General features: G+C 51.9%; 1 protein-coding gene across 3 annotated transcripts in view; it reads left to right on the top strand.

Annotated features, from left to right (window-relative positions):
• Positions 1-16,060, top strand: part of SH3RF2 (SH3 domain containing ring finger 2) — a 36,956-nt gene extending 20,896 nt beyond the window's left edge. Inside the window, exons 5-10 of one of the 3 annotated variants that reach the window (XM_068698288.1) lie at positions 2,249-2,343; positions 4,346-4,516; positions 6,122-6,348; positions 8,126-8,493; positions 9,149-9,444; positions 13,431-16,060. In XM_068698288.1, coding sequence (XP_068554389.1) covers positions 2,249-2,343; positions 4,346-4,516; positions 6,122-6,348; positions 8,126-8,493; positions 9,149-9,442 — 1,155 coding nt within the window. In that variant the 3' untranslated portion in view covers positions 9,443-9,444; positions 13,431-16,060. Of the gene's footprint in view, positions 1-2,248; positions 2,344-4,345; positions 4,517-6,118; positions 6,349-8,125; positions 8,494-9,148; positions 9,445-13,430 lie in introns of all 3 variants that reach the window. The other 2 variants (XM_068698289.1, XM_068698287.1) reach the window with 2 other exon arrangements.
• The last annotated feature ends 5,187 nt before the right edge of the window (positions 16,061-21,247 follow it).

Genomic DNA, 21,247 nt, shown 5'->3' with positions numbered 1-21,247 from the left:
GGGACACAGCCCGAGGAGAGGGGAGAGGGAGCAGGAGGCAGCTCACAGACCTGTGACGTCCTTTGAGCCCTTCAGCAGAATTCCTTAACTGAATAATGCTGTCTAGTCGGTATAGTTGGCTAATATAGTTTATTGGAGTTTTTTTATCTGCATTTTTGTATATGCTTGTGGAAAAGGATTAGCATTTCCCATATCTAGTAGCTCCAGTACCCGTTTCTACTGCTCATTCCATCAAGCAGCTCTGAACGCTAACCCGCGTTGCACTGGCAGCTGAGCGAAACATCTCCATGTCATGCTCCCTGCATCTGGAAGCTTCCTTCAGCCTGCGGAGTACACTGGAGATGGAAGAGCAGTTTACTAGCCTCAGAGAGGTCATCCTATTTATCCTAAACCCTTGAAATTAACTGCTGAACTAATGAAATGGTAATCACAGCCCTCACATTATCCATGTTTAGTTTCCTCTTTGCCTTTTCCCACACCACCTCTCTGGTTCCCTTTCCTAGAGGAAGGATGTATGTGAGAGCCTCTGACCCACCTGTGCCTGTCCTCCTTTACTGGCCTAGATAAATCAGCCACCATGCTGAGCAAATGTTTTCTCCCAAGGCAAGCAGATGCCATCTGTTAGCTGCTGGTAGCTAATGAGCACGGGCTGGCATTGCAGGGCACACCAGCACCCAGACTGCCCCGAGTATGGAAGTGCTGTCACAGCCTCTCAAGCTGATGAACCCCATCTGAAGCATGTTTTCTCTCCCATAACTTGGCCTCATCCCACATTTTGTGTTTTTGTGTTTGTGCACAAGAACAAAGACTGAAGTATCTGAAAGAGATTTCTTTCAGAACAGTAGAAAGAAAAAGGGAACCAGTATCTGTCCATCTGTCCTCAACATCTAAAGCCTGCAGCAGTTATGCAGCAGGACTTCAGTGCTGTTACCCAAGAAAGTTTTAAACCCAGAACTCCAACAGCAGAAGGGGGCTGAGGTTCTTTGTTTAAGCACAGAAGAGTCCTGCGAGGGGAGGACACGCTGGGCGGTGGGGAAGGGGCAGCTCCAGCCAAGCGCCCGTCTGCGCGGGGCTCTCCTCGCTGCTTCCCTCCTCCGCCCAAGGGGGCTGTGCTATGCACGTGCAAGTGCTTGTGGAGCTCCTCAGCCACGGACATGGTAAACAGCTTTAATAACAATTATTAAAGGATCACTGGGGTGAAGGCTGTATTTTTTGAGGTTTTAGATAATGCCAATGTCCCAGCTGGAGGTAAACAAGTAAAAGAATAAGGATTATACAGTCCCTCACCTGGCAGACGTGAGTCTCCTCCTGGTTAGCAAAGTTTGGGTCAGAAATGCTTTTTTTCCAAGCTCCTTTTTCTTCCTGAATCAAAGATGAACCTGCACCAAGAGCTGCAACAGCAAATCTAGACATATCCCACTTACACATAGACATGATATTTGTCTGCTCAATGCCTTGTTTCTTTATTTGCTTCAGGGAACTCGTCCTCATTTTAACAATGCACACAGGGGGTGTAAGTGCATTGGACACAGGTAGACAACCTCACGGGGAGAGGGAAAGCTGAGCTCCTTGCTTACAGAGTGGGAGAAGCTCCACCAGCCCCACCGAGCTGCACCCTGGAAAGTGTGTCAGTGTTAAATCAGAAGGACCACAAGTCCTCCTACTACATTTTGGACTTTTTTTCAACTCCTCTCACACCTGAAATGTCTTTGTAAAAAAGTCAAAGGCATGTACCCTAGTTGACCCTGTACCGAAGCCAGTGCAGCTTCGGGCAGGGAAGGGACCAGCTGAGCCAGAAGACCCCTCCAGCAGCGGGTCCGTGGCTGCATGGCAGATGGATGGTGCACACCAACCCTCTTCTTGTGCACCTGCAGCTCCACTGCTGAGACTGAGACCAACAGCCAGCATTACTTGCCATGTAGACCAGGGCATGGAGCCAGGCAATTGTCTCCTATGTAATACACTGAGATACTCATTCCATTCCCTGCAATCTTCTGGAGATATCAAGAGGAGCAAGTAATTGCTGCTAGGCAGGGTTACGCTTGAATCAGTTGTCCCCTCTAGATCCACCATTACACGGTGCTCCTCAGAGCCACAGGCCAACAGAAATCCTCTCTTTAAGACTGTGTCTTTTTTTCTTCGTTTTTTTGGAAGCATGGGTGAGGCCTATTAAATGCTTTCAGTCGCTCTCCCAGTGGCTAAAATAAGCCTATACGCAGACTAACAGTGGTTTTCTTTCTCCCTGCAGGTCAGTGCATCTTACTATCCCGCTTCAGGATCGCTGGGGCACTCAGCAGCCATTGTCACTCTCCCCCACCTGCAGCACCACCTGTCAGCCAACATGTACGTAAGGAAACGAACACCGGGGTGTTGTGCTATGTCCTGTACCTTCACCTGAGCTGAGCCAGCCCTGCCTGAGGCTGTCATGTGCCAGGAGATGCAGGCAGAGCAGAGCGCGGGTGCCGTGTGTCCGAATCTGAGCGCCCATCCAGGCATGAGTATCCATGGCAGTTCTGAGCAGGAGGTCACAGAGACATACTGGGGCAGCTGAAGATTAATTTTAGGGAGATCAGGGGATATGGAAGAAATCAGATATACTGCTGGAAAGATTTGAGACAGATTCCAAATTACTGTGCTCATCTTTTTGAATTATTATATCCCCCACAGGTGAACTATCTTTGCACCTTACTACCTCACTTACGTATTTATATATATATATAGTTTCACCCACTTATCAATGGTACATTTAAAAATTTTAAATATTAAGAAACTAATCACACCTTAAGTGAGCCTATGTATTTACTCTAAGGCAGTGAAGATCACTAATGTTTTGAATGATCCAATCTTTTAAAAGTTTCCCAGAGTTAAAATTAGTAGGTAAGTATGTTGTGATTATTTGTTTTCCTCTGAATAAGGTTCAGCAGCCTGGCACTGTGGTAAGCTACACAACAACAACCAAATAGCAACAAGCTGTCTACATGGTAATTAGCACCTTCCCAGTATTGAGCCAGACCTTTGGGTACAGTTGTACACATCAGCAATATCTAGAAATCTGTTCTCTGTTCATGGTATTTGCTATTTTCTTGCATTAGCATAGGTCATCCAAGACTGCTGCACACAAACGCAGTGATTCCTAACTATAAGAACACTCCTGAAGCCTTCAAATAATTCTCAGAATGAGGATTGTATTTTAGCGTTTTATCAGCTGCCTGTTCTGCACAGCTCCTTTTTCAACCCTACAATATGAAACCAGTCTGTGCCTGTCCTGCCCCTGAAGACAAATCCTGTATAAAATAAGCCGCTGCAGAGTCAGAACACCCTTATGCTGAACTTTGTCTGGTCTGTGCAAGTAGCAGCAGCAGAAGTTATCTGAGACTTTTTTAGACAAACTGTCAGCTGATTGTTCTGAACAACAGCGAGAGAGAACAAACCATTTTAAAAGTTATGGGATAGTCTTGGACAGTCCCCTGTTTTTGTTTTTTTTTTAAATAACTGCTAATTGCCACACAGTCCGTAATAGTGGGAGCAGATCACATCTCCCTCTCCATGGAAAAATGAAATTTCAAATGAATTTCTAGACCAGTTTCCTCACTAGTCCTGAGGAGATCCATCTCCCTCCTCATTCGTCTGCTTCTCTCTTAACCTCCCCCCCCCCCCAGTGTCAGTGACTGGGGTCCCAGCATGTTTCTGCACAGTCGTGGCAGGACAAGGGGAGCGAGGAGGACGGGCTTCAAGCACTGGCGCTGCCTCCGCGGGGTGGCTGCCTCCCGCGCCTCCAGAGGATGCTCAGGGCAAGCAGTCGCAGGGCCTCTTGCTCACCGGGTGCTTCAAAGGCAGAACACATTCCTGACGCTATCGCCTGGGCAGGGCACCATGCTGCACTCTTCCAGGGTGCCTTGCCTCAGGACAGGCCCCCGTTGGTCCCTAACCAGTTGTTTCAATGGAGCAGCTGCTGTGTCAGGACAGCAGCCTTCTCCTCCCCGATGCCTGCTTGTCGCCCGTGGCTGGCTTGGCTGGCTCTTCTGGGACAGAAGCCATTGATGAGATCTGCTTTGTTCTTCATTCCTGCTGGCTTTTCTTTTATTCATATCCCCTTTGGCCTAAAGTTACAGGCTGTTTCTTCCCTGCGCGTTCTCTCCACAGTACCAGCAACACCCAAAGACTTGGTGCAAGCGCTGGCTGAGGAGGCTTCAGGCAGACAGCCTCTCACCCAGACCCCGCAGCATCACCTCTTCAGCACGGCTAAAACCAGGCACTTCGGGACGTGCTCCAGGCACTTCGCATGCAGGCAGTGGCTTCTCTGCAGGCTGCCTTCCCTCCCTTCACCCCCCGTTTGCCTCCCCAGGTGCGTGGCTCTGCACTCCTACATGGCTCACGGGCCGGACGAGCTGGAGCTGCAGAAAGGAGAAGGGGTCCGCATCTTTGGGAAGTACCACGACGGCTGGCTGCGGGGCATGTCGCTGGTCACGGGGAGAGTGGGCATCTTCCCCAGCAACTACGTCGCTCCTCTTTTCAGGTCTGATTTCTCTTATATGGAACAGAGACACGTGGAGAGGGGCGGGTCACGTGTAGGATGCTGTGCCTTCTCGTCCCCCCACGGTGGAATCACGGCACGGGATTCCTGCAGCACTGATAACAGCCTGTGACCGCTCGCGGGGCTGTGATGACAGAATTGTAGGGCGGTTTGGGTTGGAAGGGACCTTAAAGATCATCTAACTCCAACCCCCTGCCATGGGAGGGACACCTCCCACTGCTCTTTATTTCTCTGCACACCTGCCTGGCTGCGTGCGCTATGTGGGAATCACATCTCCCCCCGACACCCAGGGGCTGGTGCAGGGAGAAGTCAGGCAGCTGATGGGTTCAGCAGCACTGCCCCGGGGTGGCACACAGCCTAAAGACACCAATGGTGCGCTCAGCCTTCGTCTGCTGGTTTTAAATCTGGGATATTGGCAGGGACATCTCTATCTTCTCACACGGCTGATTAATTCAGGCCAGGAGCTTGGGCAGAGACCTGCAGGTGCCACCACACGGTGATGAGTCTGGGAGCCAGGCTGAGCAGCAGCTGGTCTGGTCTCAGACTCGCCTTTGTTCATTTTGGATGACACCACTCTTCTTTTTTCTGCCAGAAGGGAAACTATAAGCTGAAGGCTCTCAGCATCAAAATACTGTCTTTAGAGCAGGCATTTAAATGCTAGAAGCCGCTGATCTAACTAAACAAACATGCATTAGAAAGAGCAATAATTAAAATATGCAATATCGGTGAGGGAAAAAATTGCCTGTGCCCTCAGTTCCCCTGATATTTGCTCAGGTTCGGCAAAGACATGACAAAGAGCTTAGAAATGCAGTGCTGGGTCTGAAACAGAAAGCATGGGGATGAGCCAAGAAGCCTCTTTGCAGATTACCACATTGTTATTTAGAAAAGTAGCGCCCAGTGCCTTGCTTGTCCCCAGCCCAGAGCCAGCATTCCCTCTCCCCATTTTCCTTGTGAGGTGGACAAAACAGATCCCCTCCTTCCCTCGTGAGCAACTTTGCCTTGTTCTGAGTAACTGCTATCAGAAGACCAAGGGGATCTCAGCCTCTGCCTCTCCAGAGCATCCTGATGTCAATCCAAAACTTACTTGATCTCCAAGGTGCTCCTTGGTGCTCCTTGGTTCACTTTTGGTTCATCTTCCTCTCAGCTCCTCGCTCCCTGTTTATGTTCTGTTCTGCCCAATCTCCCAGTTAGAACCAGAAGTCCCAGTGCTGCTCGGGTCCTTGCGCTGCCCTCCGTGCACCCACACTGGTGGCTCACCTGCACCCCCCCAGCTCATGTCACAGCTCACAGCGTAGCTCCGATAACACCACGGCCCCACCTCACTGATAAACGGAGCAGAACAAGCAGTGGAGAGCACAGCTCAGACACCCCAACGAGCCTCAAATGTGCTTCAACCACTGATCCGGGCACTATATTCCACCCTCCTGAACCACCTGTGCCATCTGTAGTGTTTTCCACCAAAACCCTGGCACAGGAGCAGTGCAGGAGCACTTAAACCCACCGAGTTCACGTTTGAGACCAACTGCTCCTTTCCTTATGGAAAGCCTCTGAACGCCAGCTCACACCTTCCTTCTCCCTTGCCAGCAGGAAGCCCAGCCTCTCCGACTCGAAGCTGCCTTCCCTGTACGCCTCGTGGACGCTGTCGACCTCCTCGCTCTCTTCCCAGGGGAGCATCTCGGAGAGCGGCCAGCGGCAGAGCCGGCCGCTGAAGGTGGCTGCGCTGCCCGTGCCCGTGCCCTCGCCCGGCAGGAGCGCGGGGCTGGGGGGCACGGGGCAGGCGTCGCTGCGGCGCGGCCGCGGCAGCACCAGGAAGAGTAAGTGCGGGGCCGGGGGTGCTGCCAGGGGGCTGGGAGGGGCCCTGAGCATTACGGGGTGCCAAGCAAAGGGCTGGCCGTCAAAGTAAGTGAAACAAGTGCCAGCGAGCTAAAGGTGAACTGTACTGAGATAATATGATCGGTCCCTAAGTGGAATCAGTGGATAGGCAGGGAAACCTTGCACATGGCAGGGGAAAGGGGAATCAGAGCAGTCTTTTCAACAAGCCTGAGCTCCCTGAAGGAGCTGGAGTGCCTAAACAGGTGGCTGCTGAGCACAGTGGACGGCCAAAAAGCTTCCACCAGCGCTGCGCAGAGCAGCTCGCTCGCGGGCCCCTGGGGACAGCCGTGAGCAGCGCCCACACGGAGCGCGGCTGGCATCAGGCACGGGGACGGGGATGCGAAGTTTGCCACTGCTGTTGGGGCTTTCAGCACGGTCGTGTCTGAGGTGGGCTGCAAAGATCCACGAGATAATTTCACAACACCAAGCATCACGGGGAGCTAGAGCGGTGGCTGAAACATCCATACAGGGATGTGGAGAAGAATAAGCCCTAATTATGCACACACAGCACTGGGCCCTAAATTACTTGCGTCCCTCTAGAGAGGGATTTTGGAGTTGTCACAGATGACTCTGAGAGCTCCAACTCCATGCTCAGAAGCAATTTAAAAAGGTTAATTTGAAATGTTATTTGAAGCAGGAATTATTAAGAAAGGAACTCAGAACAAGAGAGTAAAACTCAGCTGTGTCATTGTAGGAGTCAAAATTTTTCAGCTTGGAAATATCCAGGGTGCATAAAATCATGACTAGGCTGAAGGTGAGAAAGGATACTTCACAAAGATAAGGAGCAGGGGTCACTCCGTGGTCAGCCCTGCTGCCAGCCAACGCAGCCCTGCAGCCACTGGTCCCACGTGCCCGGGCTGCAGGGGATGCCCGAGCAAATGCTCCTGCCAGGCTGGCAGCGCCCCATGAAAGCACTGCGGGCTTTCCCCAGCTGTGGTCATTCTGGTGATTCCTTTTTTTTGAGTTGGCAAAGAAAAACTCTTTTTGAAAGCTTATTCAGAGCTCAGTTGGTTAAACGCTTTCCCATGAGACTGGTGGGGTTTATCTTCAGACCATACATGCTGCTCTGGAATATATTTCCAAGTCTATTTGAGCAACTCTGGCGTACTCCCCGATACTTCCAGGCGGAGCTGCCGGCTAGAGATAGGCAGTGTCACTGGCAGGGGTGAGGCTCATTTGCAAGAACTATTGTCAGTGGTTTTAGACTCAAAATTGGATTTATCTTAAAAGTTATTTTACTGCAAAGGAGTCCTTCCCCTGTGGTGGCTCTGTTTAAAAAATCAATCTTGCAAACAGCAAGACGCTGCAGAAGAAATAAAGTGTGCGACTTCCAGCACTGCAGCCTGGAAAGCAGGTATCAGACGGAGCAGCCAAAGTGGGAACAACAAACAGCACCAAACCACGAGCACTGTGAGGACGGCTCAGGCGTAAGGGCTTGTGCTTACAGTTCTTGCTTGTTCAGAAAAAAAAAAAAAAAAAAAAAAAAAAAACGGCAGAAGGTGCCCAGACCCACAGGGACGTGCTGCCTCCCCACCGCAGGTACTTCCCAATGAGGGTCTCTGCCCAGCACAGGGCTTGGGGAGGCAAGGACCAGCCTGTGAACAGGGCTGCTGATACAGAACCACTGCTCACTTCTGCTCTTTGCTTTGCTGTTGTCTTCCTCTCGGGACCCACCGCATTCCTGTTAACTCACCCCCTCCCGTGGCTCTTGCTCCCCAGATGGGTCCCTGCAGAGGCCGGGGCAGCCAGGGGGCCCCGTGCAGGCTGCCGGCTCCCTGCGGCGTCCTCCCACGGCCGCGGTGCGCCCGCTGCAGTTTCAGCTCTATCAGCACATCAGCGCCCAGCCGCACAGCATCCCTCCTGGAGCTGGCGTGGCTGAGGCAGGAATGAGGCCAAACTTCTCCCACGATGCTTCACCACTGCTTGTGGTCAGAGGAGGGGAAAGCAGAACGCCTTCTGTCTGCAGCTCAGTGATCCTGGATGCCAAAGACCCTCCAGCAAAGAGTGAGCCAGCCCCAAAGCCGCCTGCATCAGCTCCACCGTCCATCCTGGTGAAACCAGACACCTCCCGGAACAGCACCGAAAAGGTACAGCGGGGGGGACCTCACAGCCCCCTAGGGACCCACAGCTGGTGTCAGCCCAGCACTGGCCATGGCCCCAGTCCCTGACGGGCTTCGCTCCCTTCTCACCAGTTTTCTTCCTGATAGAAATCAGCAGGATCCATACCTGCATTAAGTGATCAGGTAGTGGTGTTGCTGACTCTGCTGTTCAAATTAAGCCCTTTGGAAAGGCCGGGGGCTGCAGGGTCTCCTTCGGAGTGAATGAATGAACATTGGTCGTGATCAAATTTTGAGAGTTTCTGAGGTCTTAAATGAGGCACAAATCCCACAGAGGTCACCAGGAGTCTGGTATCAAATGAGCAGATGCCAGACCTGGATGTCAGACCTTCACTGGGCCGGGCTGTGCAGCACTCTGGTGTGCCCCCAAATCTTCCTCACATCACTGGCTGAGCCACCTGGAATGGAGATTTCTCTCCCCATTGTCAGCCGGAGCGACATTGCCTGGGTAAAAAGGCAGACACCCCATCATCACCCTGCTGACAGCTCTCCCCTCCCGGGGCACCCAAAGGGCAAGTCACTGCACAGACCCCGAGGGGGCAGCCCTGGGAGCTCAGGGGGGACCACAGCGTCCCCAGCAAGCCTCCCGCTTCCCCGTGGTGACGTGTTTCCCTTCTCACTGCAGCAGGTGAAGACGGTGAGGTTCCAGAACCACAGCCCCCCGCCGCCCAAGCGGCACAGCCTGCAGCCCTCCCCGCGCCTGCCCCGCAGCAGGACGGAGCCGGCACCCGTGGTGGAGCCCCCGCTGCCCGAGGGGAGCCCACCAGGCCCCGAGCTGCCAGCGCTGCCCTCACCCCGGCTCGGCACCAGCCCCCTGCACCCACGCAGGGTGCTGCACCCAAAGGCGGCATCGCTGGACCTCTCAGGCCAGCTGACCTTCCCCATCAGGAAGAGCTACAGCAGCGTCTCTGCAAACTGACGGTAAGCCCCGCAGCGCGCTGTGTCCCCCCGCGATGTGCCTCCCCGTCCCACCCGCTCACACCCCTCCTTGCCAGGGAATTTTCCCCATGGGCCGTGCTGCCAGCACCTGGGCCCAGCTGAGAGCTCAGGAGCCCCACAGGGCAGCGGCTGTCCCTGCCCCAGCCGGCTGGGCATCACGGCCCCGGGCTGGGCTGCGGGACCCCCATGGGGACCTGCGCAGAGCAGCGGGGAGCTGGGCTTAGGGCAACACGAAGCCAGCGTTCCTCGGCACGGCATAGGGCTGCCTGTAGGAGAGTCGGGGAAGGAGCAGGAGAGGGAAGAAAGCACACAGGTATCAGAAACAGTTAAACTTGTTTTGATCTCCTCACTGCCACAGGAAAACCCACAGAGATCAAAACAGTGGTTCATTACCTTCCTACTTCTGCAGGATAAAGAAACCATAAATCAAAATCAGTCAGCTTCTAGCTGGATGCTCGCGTTCCCTTCTGAGGGGCTTTCACTCGGGTTTTTTGTTAGGTCGGTTGCTTGCTTTTCTCTCTGGTCTTAGCCCAGGAGCTGTAACTCAGAAAATAGTTTAAAAGGTGATTTGCTGAGGAAAGGGACAATAGAAAGGGACATGGCCTCACGACATCCACTTAGGCTGTGCAGACGAGGGTACTGAATCTTGCTTCTCCTCATCCCTTGGTTTCCTCTAGCTACCTGACAGCCTCTTCCCAGCTGGCCACGAGCTTACTCCAATTTCACCACCCACCCATTTGGATATTGCTTTTGTAAACACCCTAAATGGGATTCTTGGGTTTGAGCCTACATTAGGATGCCTGAAACATCGTCCAAGGAGCAGAGAGCAGGACTCGGCGCTCCCCCAGTACAGAGCACCCCTCTGCCGGGGCAGCCCCAGCCCCAGCCCAGCCCTGCAGCTACCCCCCTGGGAGCGCACAGGCAAGCCAGCAGCGCCCGGCAGGCTGCTGCACAGCAGGTTTTGGCTCTCACACCTTGCTTTCATTGCTGGTTTAGAGACCACCGATTCCCACCTGAGCCACAACAAACAGACATTAGATCTCCTAGCAGCTCCTAACAGCAGCAGCTGTGCTTCTTCCAAAACCGCTGTAAAATCACACCCTTGGTTAATCGCATACAGAACCTACAGAATTAACTCTGCTGGTGGATCGAAACTCTCTGAGGCTGTGCCTTGGAGGAGGTTTTCTTCTGGAATTAAGGAAAGGAAATGGATAAAAGCCTCTACTAGCCCACAGACCCTGTTTTTTGCTCTTTCAGGCCTTTTCTGTTTGTGAAGCAGGAAGCTGGCTTCTCCCCAAGAAGGGATTTTCAGTAGCACAGAAATAACCAGTGGTACTGATAAGTTCTTTGCCTGCTGCTGTCTGTCACCATTTAAGGTCCTGCAGAAAAATCCTGACAAACTGAAAATGTGCACTTTTCCCAGGTATAAAAGGTGGTGCAAGTGGCAGTAAGAGGGTGAAGACAGCTCTTAGCAATGCCATTTCAGTGAGAACTGAACAGCGCAGAGAAAATGGCAGCTCTTCGCTGGAGTTTCCTCTCAACCCTTTAAAACTAAACCAGAAAGCCTCATACATTGTCTCTATAACCAAGAACAACTGCGCTTCTCCCAGCCACGGTCAGAAATAAACAGAATTGCATTAAGTATGTCCAGGATCGTCCCAGTCGGTAATTTATAGTTAGTGTGGAGGGGAAGGAGGGGCTGCCGGCTCACGCCTGGCTCCAACCATCACTTGGTGCATGCTGCTGAAAGGCCTGGTGGCTTGGTGTGACCTCACTGTAACATGCTGATGAAGCATCCAATGCGTTTCGCCAGCTGACCTCCCTGAGACTCGTTCAAGACAGTGGCATGGGTGGCTGGAGCTACACGTGAGAGTTAATTATGCAGGTAGAAATACTGCCAAAGAGGAGAAATGGGAAGGAAATGTGAAGCTCAGCTCAGTGCTGAGAAGGGACAGCACACGTAGGGAAGCAAGAGGAACAGCTGCATTTTACTGCCCCCAAAAAGGAGCATCCTCACCTCCTGCTAGCACAGCAGAGCCCAGCCTAACACAGGGGCCCTGTTGGTGCTGCTCACAGAGCGGGGGCGCCTGCTGGTGCCTGCTGCCCCTCCTGGGTGGGCTTCTACACCCGGCAGCAAGAGGCAGCCTCGAGCCCGCCAGGACCAGCAGAGCACGGGGTCCCTCGAGAGCCAGCAGCGAGGCAGTGCCTGGGGAGCCTGCAGCAGCTCTGATCTGAGATCCTCGCCTGTTGCCAGCAATTAGCTCTGCCCTGCGAGACCCCAGAGCCCGTTCCATCAGGACCTCAAAAGGAGCCTTCCTCGAGAGCAGGGAGCGCACCAGTGACTGCAGACGCCCGGGGGCTCAGCACAACCTGCATGCAGAGAGGTGTTTGAACGCGAGCGACAAGGAGAAAACAGCGAACGGGAGCTCCCTGGGGCCTCAGGCAGAGATGTACGCTGAAGTCACCTTGTAAATTTAATCTGCACGTGGGGAGGGCTCCCACAAGAGGCGGGCAACAAGGAAGAATCTGAAGTTGTTTGGGGCTGCAAAAAGAGAAAAAGAGAAGGACACCTGCAGAGCTGCCTGTGGGCCCCTTCCTCATGCCTCAGTCCTGCCACCAAAGCCCAGGGGGGAGGAAGCACAGCATCAGCCGATTTGTCAGGTGCACTAAGCCAAGCCTCAGCAGACACCGTGAGCATCAGGAAAATCCAAAGGTGCTCAGCATGCCTTAAGACTTAATAAGCCATAAAGTCTGAACATCCGCGCTCACAACAGCTGGATGCTGCTCATAACGTTGTCAGCTCAGAACATTGCCTTTCATGGAGCAAAGCCACCCTCTTCCACCAAGATAAACAGCAGTGAGGTTTCACAGACCCATGCACACAGGGAAGCTTGTAAAACTGCTCAGCCCATTACACGGCACTGGAGACTTAACACAAAAACACCAAAAGCACCACAGATCTCCCCCAGAGCTGACCCACTGCGTTATGGCAACACGTGACAGCGTTGGGCTGATGGGGAGAGAAAAAGCTCTGGCACTTGTGCCCGTGTGTGCACACACGCACAGAGTCACAGGCACCAAGAGGGAAAGGAAGCACTGACAATGAAATTGGTGCCTTGGTAAAAAAAGCAGGAATCTATTTTGGGACAGATTTCAGAGTTTGTTGCACAGGGTATTTCAGTGCTTTGATGCTATGGTGATAAGTTCCCTAAATGTATCCACAATGTGCAGGAAGAAAGAGCTGAAAACAGGACACATTTTAAAGCAGCAGCTCCAATAAGCATCTTACTGGCAGCACCCAGCACTCCCAGCCACACACCTACCTCCCACTGGTTTAATCCTGCAGCCCAGTGCAAAATGGTGGGGTGCAGCATCTGGACTGGAGTTTTTCACTGAGGAACACTGCAGGCAAAAGGAGGGAGGGCTCAAGAGCTCTCTCCCCAAAACCCAGCCTAAAGGGGAACCCCCAATGGGAGCTAACCTGCAGCTGTGTCACACGCGCTGAGCAAGGCAGTGCCCCACAGGCAGTCCTCATCCACACGGGAAGGCTGATCACAGCAGGGGAAACATCCACGGGGTCTGCCAGGAGCAATTCTCTGAGTGCAGCAGACCAGAAATGTCTCTTCTGGAACAATTACTCTAATCACCTCTGTTCTGTGAGCAGAACAGCCACACAGGGAGAGCCTGGAGCACAGACAAACAGCATTTTCTTGGTTCAGCTCTGGGCTGGGGACCAGAAGCGCACTCCATCTCTCATGAAGATCTGCTCCAAACCCCTGTCTGTCCTCTGGCTGCTCTCAATTTATTTTTTTTTTTTATTTTTTTTTTTATCGTTAGCAATGTAAAGGGAGCATCACATGTTGGCAGGAGGGTGGTAGCTCTGCATGGAGGTGGGTGAGCTCTTTAAGGGTGTGTGTTCGTTTTCATACGTATATATTTATCTTCCCTCCTCTCTTGCCCTCTTCCAGACTCTCTTCAGCCCAGTTTCCCCGGTGAAGAGAGGTTGGACACCAGCACCGTGCCCCTGCTGCTGCATCTCCTCCAGCAGGCCGGGAAGGGCCGGACCCCCCCTGTGCTGCTCCCTGCAGCGGCCCCGGCCCCGCTCACTGAACTGCCCAGGTTCAGCCCTGCCTCACCGTGACCCAGCTCAAAGGAAACAACATCGGGAAAGGAAAAATACAACTGCAACTGTACTGCAGCACAATGCATTTCTGTAATGAAAACACATTGTTCTCTGCCTCCCCGGCTGAATGCAAAGGCACTCGGTTGCTGGGGCTCCGACCGTCTGCAGCATCGCATTGTCAGGGAGCGCAGGGAAAGGGCTCTGGAAAAGCACACAGGGTAGCACACGGGGACAGAGGGACCCTTAACGAACCTCTCTCAAGTCCCTGAGTTGGGCTTATTTTCTATCTGCTCATTTCTTATGATTAGTTAATGAATTGGAGCTGAATCAGACCATTCATCAGCTCTGCTTTAATTGCCTGCCTAGCCTGGCAGAAACCTTGGAGCACTTCAGTAAGTAACCTACCCCCCTGAGCTTGAACTGCAGTCATGTTTCCTGATGAATTACGAACAAAGGCAGCAGAGGTAACAAAACAGCATTAACTAACTCCCTCCCCACACTTCACACAGTGGACCACTCGTCTCAGGCACGGGGGTGAGGGGAGCCCCCCAGCCTCCCGGAGCTGCACCCAAAGGGCTCCCTCCCACAGCTGCCCTGGGGAAAATAACGGCGATAGCGCTCCTCAGGAGGGAATTCTGCACGGCCATCTCAGGGGGAAGCTGGCAGGCTGCTCTCCTAGGAGCCTGAGAACTGTAGCCAGACTGGGGTCTATAAAACGTCCCTGGGGACCAGCGCCTGCTCTGTGGTGAAGGGGATCTCGTTATTCCTTGGTCAGAGGACACGAGTCACGTAAGAGGATGCTGCATCCAAAGCAATGCAATGCCTTTATGATCACATCTTGTCACGTGCTGAAAAATTACAGAAAGGTGCTACTGGAAACAGCGTTGACTTCAAGAGGGCAAGGGCAGGCTCGAGGCTTTGCAGGCTGGAACCACATTGGTCTGACAAACCCAAGTGCCACCGGTAGCTCAATAATTACGAAACCCTGCTGGGCTGTGATTTCTATGTCTTCCAGTTGCTGAGCCTTTGACAGTCATTCTCAAGAGTTTCTTCCTCTTTTATAAATGCAAGTCAAGGGTTTGTTTTTTCTTTCTTAGATGATCACGATTGCAAGAACATGGGACTTTTAAAAAGGTATCGCAATACCACTAAGTTAGTGAAAGACCACGTTGTGCAACACCAGTATTTACTTCTTTCACTCTCCCAACCACCCTGCTCTCCCTTTAGTAATGGGTCATTTCCTAAAACATTAGAAAACAAACAAACAAACATTAAGGCTGTAGCTCATTGAGACATCCAAGCCGTGATATATTCTCAGTCACCAGGTGCTCTAATGAACACTTATTTCCACGTGTTTCATTTCCTGACTTGATCTTGTTTAGTTTTTCATAAGCCACCAACCCAAAACCACAACAGTTAAAGCACCAAGCACCTCAGCTAGATTCAGAAAAAAAAAAAAAAAGGAAAAAAAAAATAGCTGGAGAGAAAAGCCCAGGAGCACAAGCAGTCCGTCCCGGCAAGCCCCCTCTCAGGGGGATCTCCTTCCCCCAAACAGCCTGGGGCAGAGCCCCCTCACCCCAGCTCCAGGAAAGTGAAAGGGACAAATCTGACCTCAAAACATTTAGGTTGGAAACAGCAGAGCAGCCCAGGAATGAGCAAGTTCCTATGCACATTTATCAGTATTTTGGAAGGTTTATTTGTTGCCAAATATTTGAGGTTCATTTGTGCCACTACATATATTCAATGTAATAATAGCTGTATAGACTTTAAGTCATGTGTCCCGTCCCGTCCCCAAGTCTCAGTACGTCCCGTTTAAAAGGTAACATTTCCAAACGCTCGGCAAACCAGCGCTCAGAACCCAGCACCCCCGGTGAAGTGACCGGGACTTGCAGGACGCGTCGGCAGAAGCTTCACGGGCGATGGCTCCGACTGCGCCTGCTCCAAACAGAAAGCTGCGGAGAAACCAGAGGCCTCCGCTTGGTCTGGCACACAGGGCACCGAACAGCGGTCGCACTGATGAAGACTATACACTTAATAAAAGCAGACAAAAGATCTGTTAATACCAAACTTCCAGCCTGAATACATTTTGGAGACAGTAAGGATCAATGGATAGTGATTTACCGGGGTCACCTGCGTAACAGACCAGTGAATTTTGTTGCCTACTTTCTGCATTGAGCCCAGGAAACATTACAGTGAAATGTTACTGCCATGTTACTATAAATAAGAAAAGAGAAATGACTATTTTTACATGCACATGTTTAGAAACAGTAAGATATATAATCGTTTCTTATTTGGTGATGGGTAGGAAAAAAAATAGAATACATATATTTACTTTATTGTTTGGAGATACTTGTACAAATTCAGTGATGCTTAATATTTTTTCCATGATGTGAAGTTCATTTTTTAAAAAGGCTTTTTCAATTTATCGTACTACTAAGGAGAAGAAAAAAGTCAATAAACAAAGATATTAATTTTCTGGTTTGTAATAATCTTCAAAATATTTATTTTGTATTTCTGTAACTGAAAAACAATGGTTTAAAAATATTTTAAGTTCTCAAAAGTTTACTTATCTAAGTTTATAAAACTGCAGTTTAGGTCTGTAACCTGTAGATTAATTAAGAAGTTAACTGGAGACAAGTGGATTACTGCACCTTGTACCTGGAAGTGTAAGCGGCAGAGCCGAGTTGCGGCATGAGCGCTCTATAAAACTCGCTCGCTAGCCTGGTGGAGGTCAATGGGTGGAAAATACGGGTCTTGATGACATTTTCAGAGCCAGACGTGCATTATTCCATCCTGTAGAAGCTGTTGTGCTACCATTAAAGTTTTTGCATGAAAAAGCAGGAATGGTTATTTCTGATCTCGTCTCAGTTCCGCGGGGGCAGGAGCCGGAGCTGCGCTCGCCCCCACCTCACCCGCGGGGCTCTGGGTGCCCCGGGGCCGCGGCTGCAGCTGGCACCACGGCCGGGCTGAGCGGCAGCCACCGGTCTGTGCTGGTGACCTTCTTTGCCTCCCTACAAGCAAATACAACAATCACATTAAGCACTAAGCAATGCTTGACTTTAAAAAAAAAAAGAAAAAAAAATTTTTTTGACTGCTTTGAAACCTCTGGCTAAGAGAGCAGCAAGTCAGCTCATTCCGCTCTGGCTTGGTTAAAGGCAAGCTGCAGGAGGCACTGACAGTGCAGGGAGGGGAACTCCTGCCCCGCTCTGTCCCATCTCTCGCTGTTGCGCTGTTACTGCCCCCTTTGCCGCAGGACTGGGTCGCTGCTGTTCTCTCTCAGAAAAGTGAGTAAATCTGCATGGTTTTCAGCTCACTTGTCCAAGCCCAAGATGACAAATCAGGTTCATACTTTCAAGCCACGGCTGGATCGGTAACTGCTTCAATATGACTGTCTAGCGTGAAGAGCGGGTTATTGGGCATCATATCCACGCTTAACATCATGCGACGCGAAGCAGCTGAGAGAGATGGCTATAAAATACTCATACATTTTATTTTTAAAAGCAAGGCATTTTGCACAGTGGGTGGTGAGGGAGAAGTGGTGGATGGATAGAGAGCATCATGACTCAGGCTCCCTTGCCGGGGACTTTTTTCAGCAGGCCGCCCCCAGCCGAAGCAGCAGCAGGGACTTGGTGCGGGGTCACTCCGCTCCTCCCCAGTGCTCGGCCCCGAGGCGGCAGCAGGCCAGCAGCGGGCGGGCTGCGGACAGGAGCCCCTGGAAGAGAAGGACGGCTCCGTGTGAGCAGGGGCCAGCTCACCGCCTCACCCTGCACACCGAGGTCAAGCAGAAGGAATTCACAGGCCAGGCCCAGACCCAGCCCAAGGGTTACCCCGATGCCCATCCCAGGCCGGGCCCCGCTCCCACCCGCTGGCTGCAGGGAGCTCAGGTCCGGAGGGGTGTGCAGCTGGCCAGCCGCAGGTTTCACTGCGGAAAGCTCTGAGGACACCCCTGCCTCAGCCTTAATGGAGGCTCCAGCACAGCTTCAAAGGGCTCTTTGTTCCCTGCCACCCTGATTACGCAGTAATGTATATTTTACAGCACCAGCTCTGGGCTATGTAATTCTACAGCAGCTACACAGCCACATACAGCCGCGCTCTAACAAAGTACTTTAAAAACATGAGTAGTTGCTTGGAGTTGCCGTTCTATTATGAAACAAATACCGCTTTTGCCTCAGTGCAGGAGACAGGGCAATTCTTGAGATTTAATGCATTAGTTCAGCTTTAAAAATGCATCAAGGTAACAGAACAGATTTTCAGATCAAAAAGGAATTTGGCTGTAGGATCCTGCAAAAGCCGGTGCGAACAGCGTGGGGGCTGGTGGGTGGAATCCATCTTCTCCGGGACTGAGTCCCAATCGGGCTGTTCACTTTGCGTCACTCCAACGTCACCGCTTTCGGCGCCGCGCTGCGGGACACGGGTCCCGCCTGCAGATGCGGGGCTGCAGCAGCGCAGCCCAGGACGGGGCTCCTCGCGCCCCACCGCTGGCAGCGTGGGTCCGGCCCCAGGGGCAGGCACCGGGCTCCCTGCCCCAGCAGCGCCCGGCCGCGCAGGCTGAAGGAGCGACCGAACACCGCGGTGCCAGCTGTAGCAGTGGGCACATCACGGAGTCACAGAAGGGTTTGGGTTGGAAGGGGCCTTAAAGATCATTAATTCCAGCCCCCTGCCACGGGCACGGACACATCCCACCAGCCCAGGCTGCCCAGGGCCCCGTCCAGCGTGGCCTCAAGCACCTCCAGGGATGGGGCATCCACAGCGTCTCTGGGCAGTCTGCTCAGTGCCTCACCACCCTCTGAGTGAATGATTTTCCCCGTATATCTCACGTAAATCTCCCCTCTTTTAGTTTAAAGCTGTTACCTTTGTCCTATCGCTACAATCCCTGATGAACAGTCCGTCTCCCCAGATGTCCTGCAGCCCCCTTTAGGTACTGGAAGGCTGCTGTAAGGTCTCCCTGGAGCCTTCTCCAGGCTGAACATCCCCAACTCCCTCAGCCTGTCTTCATCTTTCCCAAATGCACTGGGAAATAAACCTGCACAGCTGTGGGGCCAAAATTTTTCAAGGCTGCTAGACAAGAAAAATCTCAGCTGAAGGTCCCAGATCACCAACATATTTATACTACAGGAACAGATTTAAGCCACAGGAAAAGGGGTTCTTTCCTAATGTGCGTGTGTATTTAAAACCTTGCTTGAATTCCAACAAATTTCCTGTATTTATGGCAAATGCTACACCCCACACTGAATTTAGTCCTGACACATTTTGGGTTCCAGGCGTCATCTCCTCTGCCTGCTGACACGGTGCTGCTAGCTGGATGAAAGGAAACCCTTTTCTAGCTGTGGCCCCAACAGTAGTGAAGAGACTTCAAAATCCGTGAAACATTGTTCCAGGAGGAACAAAAGAATTGAGCATAAACTGCACCAGCCTCAGAGCACCTGCTCAGTACTGACTCCATTTGGATGTGTTGGTTTTCTCTCACTGTTATTGCCCGAAGTAAATTCAATAATGTTTTGCTATCACAGGCTCGCAATTCATTTAAATTGCCTTTTGTTTGCAATTCAGAAGTAAATACATCTAGCAAAGCACAACATCTTCAGCAAAACTGATGCTCTAGGACCTTTGCTATGGAATCGCATTGTTTAAATCTGGTTTAGCAGAATAATGACAGTACTTTAAACACTAGGCTGTTATAAAAATATAGCGTTTCCCGTTCTGTTAAACTCACGTGTAAGTCCCTCTTTATGAAATCCATGCAGGGTTTAAGAGATTTCTTTAAAAATACCAAAAGCAAGGAAACAACACGGCCTCAGCCCTTCTGCCTAATCCCTGGTTTGGGTGGCGGCTGGAGTTGTACCTGGACATCGGCTGCGTCCTGCACCAGCCAAAGCTCTGAAGGCAGCCGCTGGAGGCCACACGGAGCAGGGACCTTCAGATCAGGGAGGGGATTTCAAGGTTAAGCAGCCAGACCTTGCAGCACAATTGCACGATCAAACTGACCCAGCCAAAACCAGGAACAAAAAAGCCCTTCAACCAAAACCAGCCAGCAGAAGCCTGCGGTTCCTTTCCTGCTGGAGGGCCTCAAAGCTGGGGAAGGAGCAAGACAGAGACCGCTGCCAGAGGGGTGCGTGCCGAGGGGGCTCCTCTCCATACACAGGCAGCTCCAGAACCCGTCAGTGTTAATGGCGACCCCTTGGAAGCGCTGCACAAACATTAAAACGACCGTTCTAAGAGAACCTCGCTGGTAGCTGCTCCCTGGCAGCCACCCTGCTGCTCAGCAGCCGATGGCACCTCCAGCTCAATCCGTGGCTTCAGCTGCTCCCCCCTTCAGCGGAAAATAATTCACCGAAGGTCAAGCAATCCTTCTAACACAGCCAGACAGCACTGAAGAATAACTGTTACTGCTTTAAACAAAATATAGATCCGGGATACTTTGCTGGTGCCACAGAGTCAATAATTCTCTCTTCTGCCAGCAAAACCCACAGGGATTAATAAACTTCTCTGAACTGAATTCCTGAGTCAGAGGCAGCCCTACTTAAGTCTTGTGTCAGGAACAAGATATTTTAGTGAAATATGCAACAGGGAGCTTTCATTTCTCCTCATCTATATGGTTCCTATATAGATTTTCCTACATAGATTTTTATGCTGTACCAGATTATTTATAACATCAGCCACAGATCAGCCTCCTGACCTTACTCCTCTTTTGAGGCCAGAAAGAAAAAAAGGTCCCATCCCCAGGGGTCAGCCAGGAAGGAATAAATAGATACAGGATCCCAGCAGCAGTCACCACGGAGCAACAACCTCACGGGGGGTGGAAATGGATGGCTCCGCTTGCTGGAGGAACCTGAGCAACCCGAGGGGTGAGGGCACCGCTGCCGCCCTGCCCTGCCCCACGGACACTCTGCTGCCCGCGGCCCCAGGCGAGGGGTTGGTGCTGGGCGAGCTCTTTGTTACTTCTGGTGCTGCTCCACAAAGACACGAGCGCTAGCACATCCTTCAGCCCTTAAACTCGTGGCAATTACCGGGCGGAATTTGAAGCTGGCTGTTCTGCACTACTCCGAGCAGACGGGCAGCAACTCAGCCAGAGGGACGCAAGAGCACAGGCGAGCAGCGCGCTGCAGGGCCGGGGTGGCTGAAGCTCCTCAGGTTCATCAGGCTCAGTGCTCGGCTGAATCGGCCCAGGACGGAGGTAAATCCCTCCAAGAAGTTAGGTGCAGCTTCAGCGCTTCTGTGGGCAGCCAGAATATATTCCTCCTTGCAAACACATACTGAACCTGAATCCTGTCAGTCAGCAAAACGCTTTACTAATATCAGGGGAAATTTAACACTGCTTTTTTTTTTTTTTTTTTTTTTTAAATGAGGCAAATTCATCAAGTACCTGCATAACAGGCACATGGGTGGGAAAAGAGTTCCCCATTGCCTTGGTGCCCACGTTCGTCTCGCTATGAGCTCGCTCTGGGCAGGATGCATGCAGGAGACAACCTGAAGCAAACCTGCCACCTCCTGCACATCACGAGGCGGGCAGCAGGGCACTACCACAGACACGTACCATACTCTGCTTTGGAAACATCCAGACATCAAAACATCTCCACGCTGTTTTGCGCTTAGTTTCGCATTTCCGAAGCTGCTGTGCAGCTTCAGATTCCATCCAGTCTTGGAGTCAAGGGACGTGGCTGA

This window comes from Anas acuta, chromosome 14 (genome assembly GCF_963932015.1).
Source record: "Anas acuta chromosome 14, bAnaAcu1.1, whole genome shotgun sequence".
Classification (NCBI taxonomy): Eukaryota; Metazoa; Chordata; class Aves; order Anseriformes; family Anatidae; genus Anas; species Anas acuta.
This window is presented reverse-complemented; position numbering and strand designations above follow the sequence as displayed.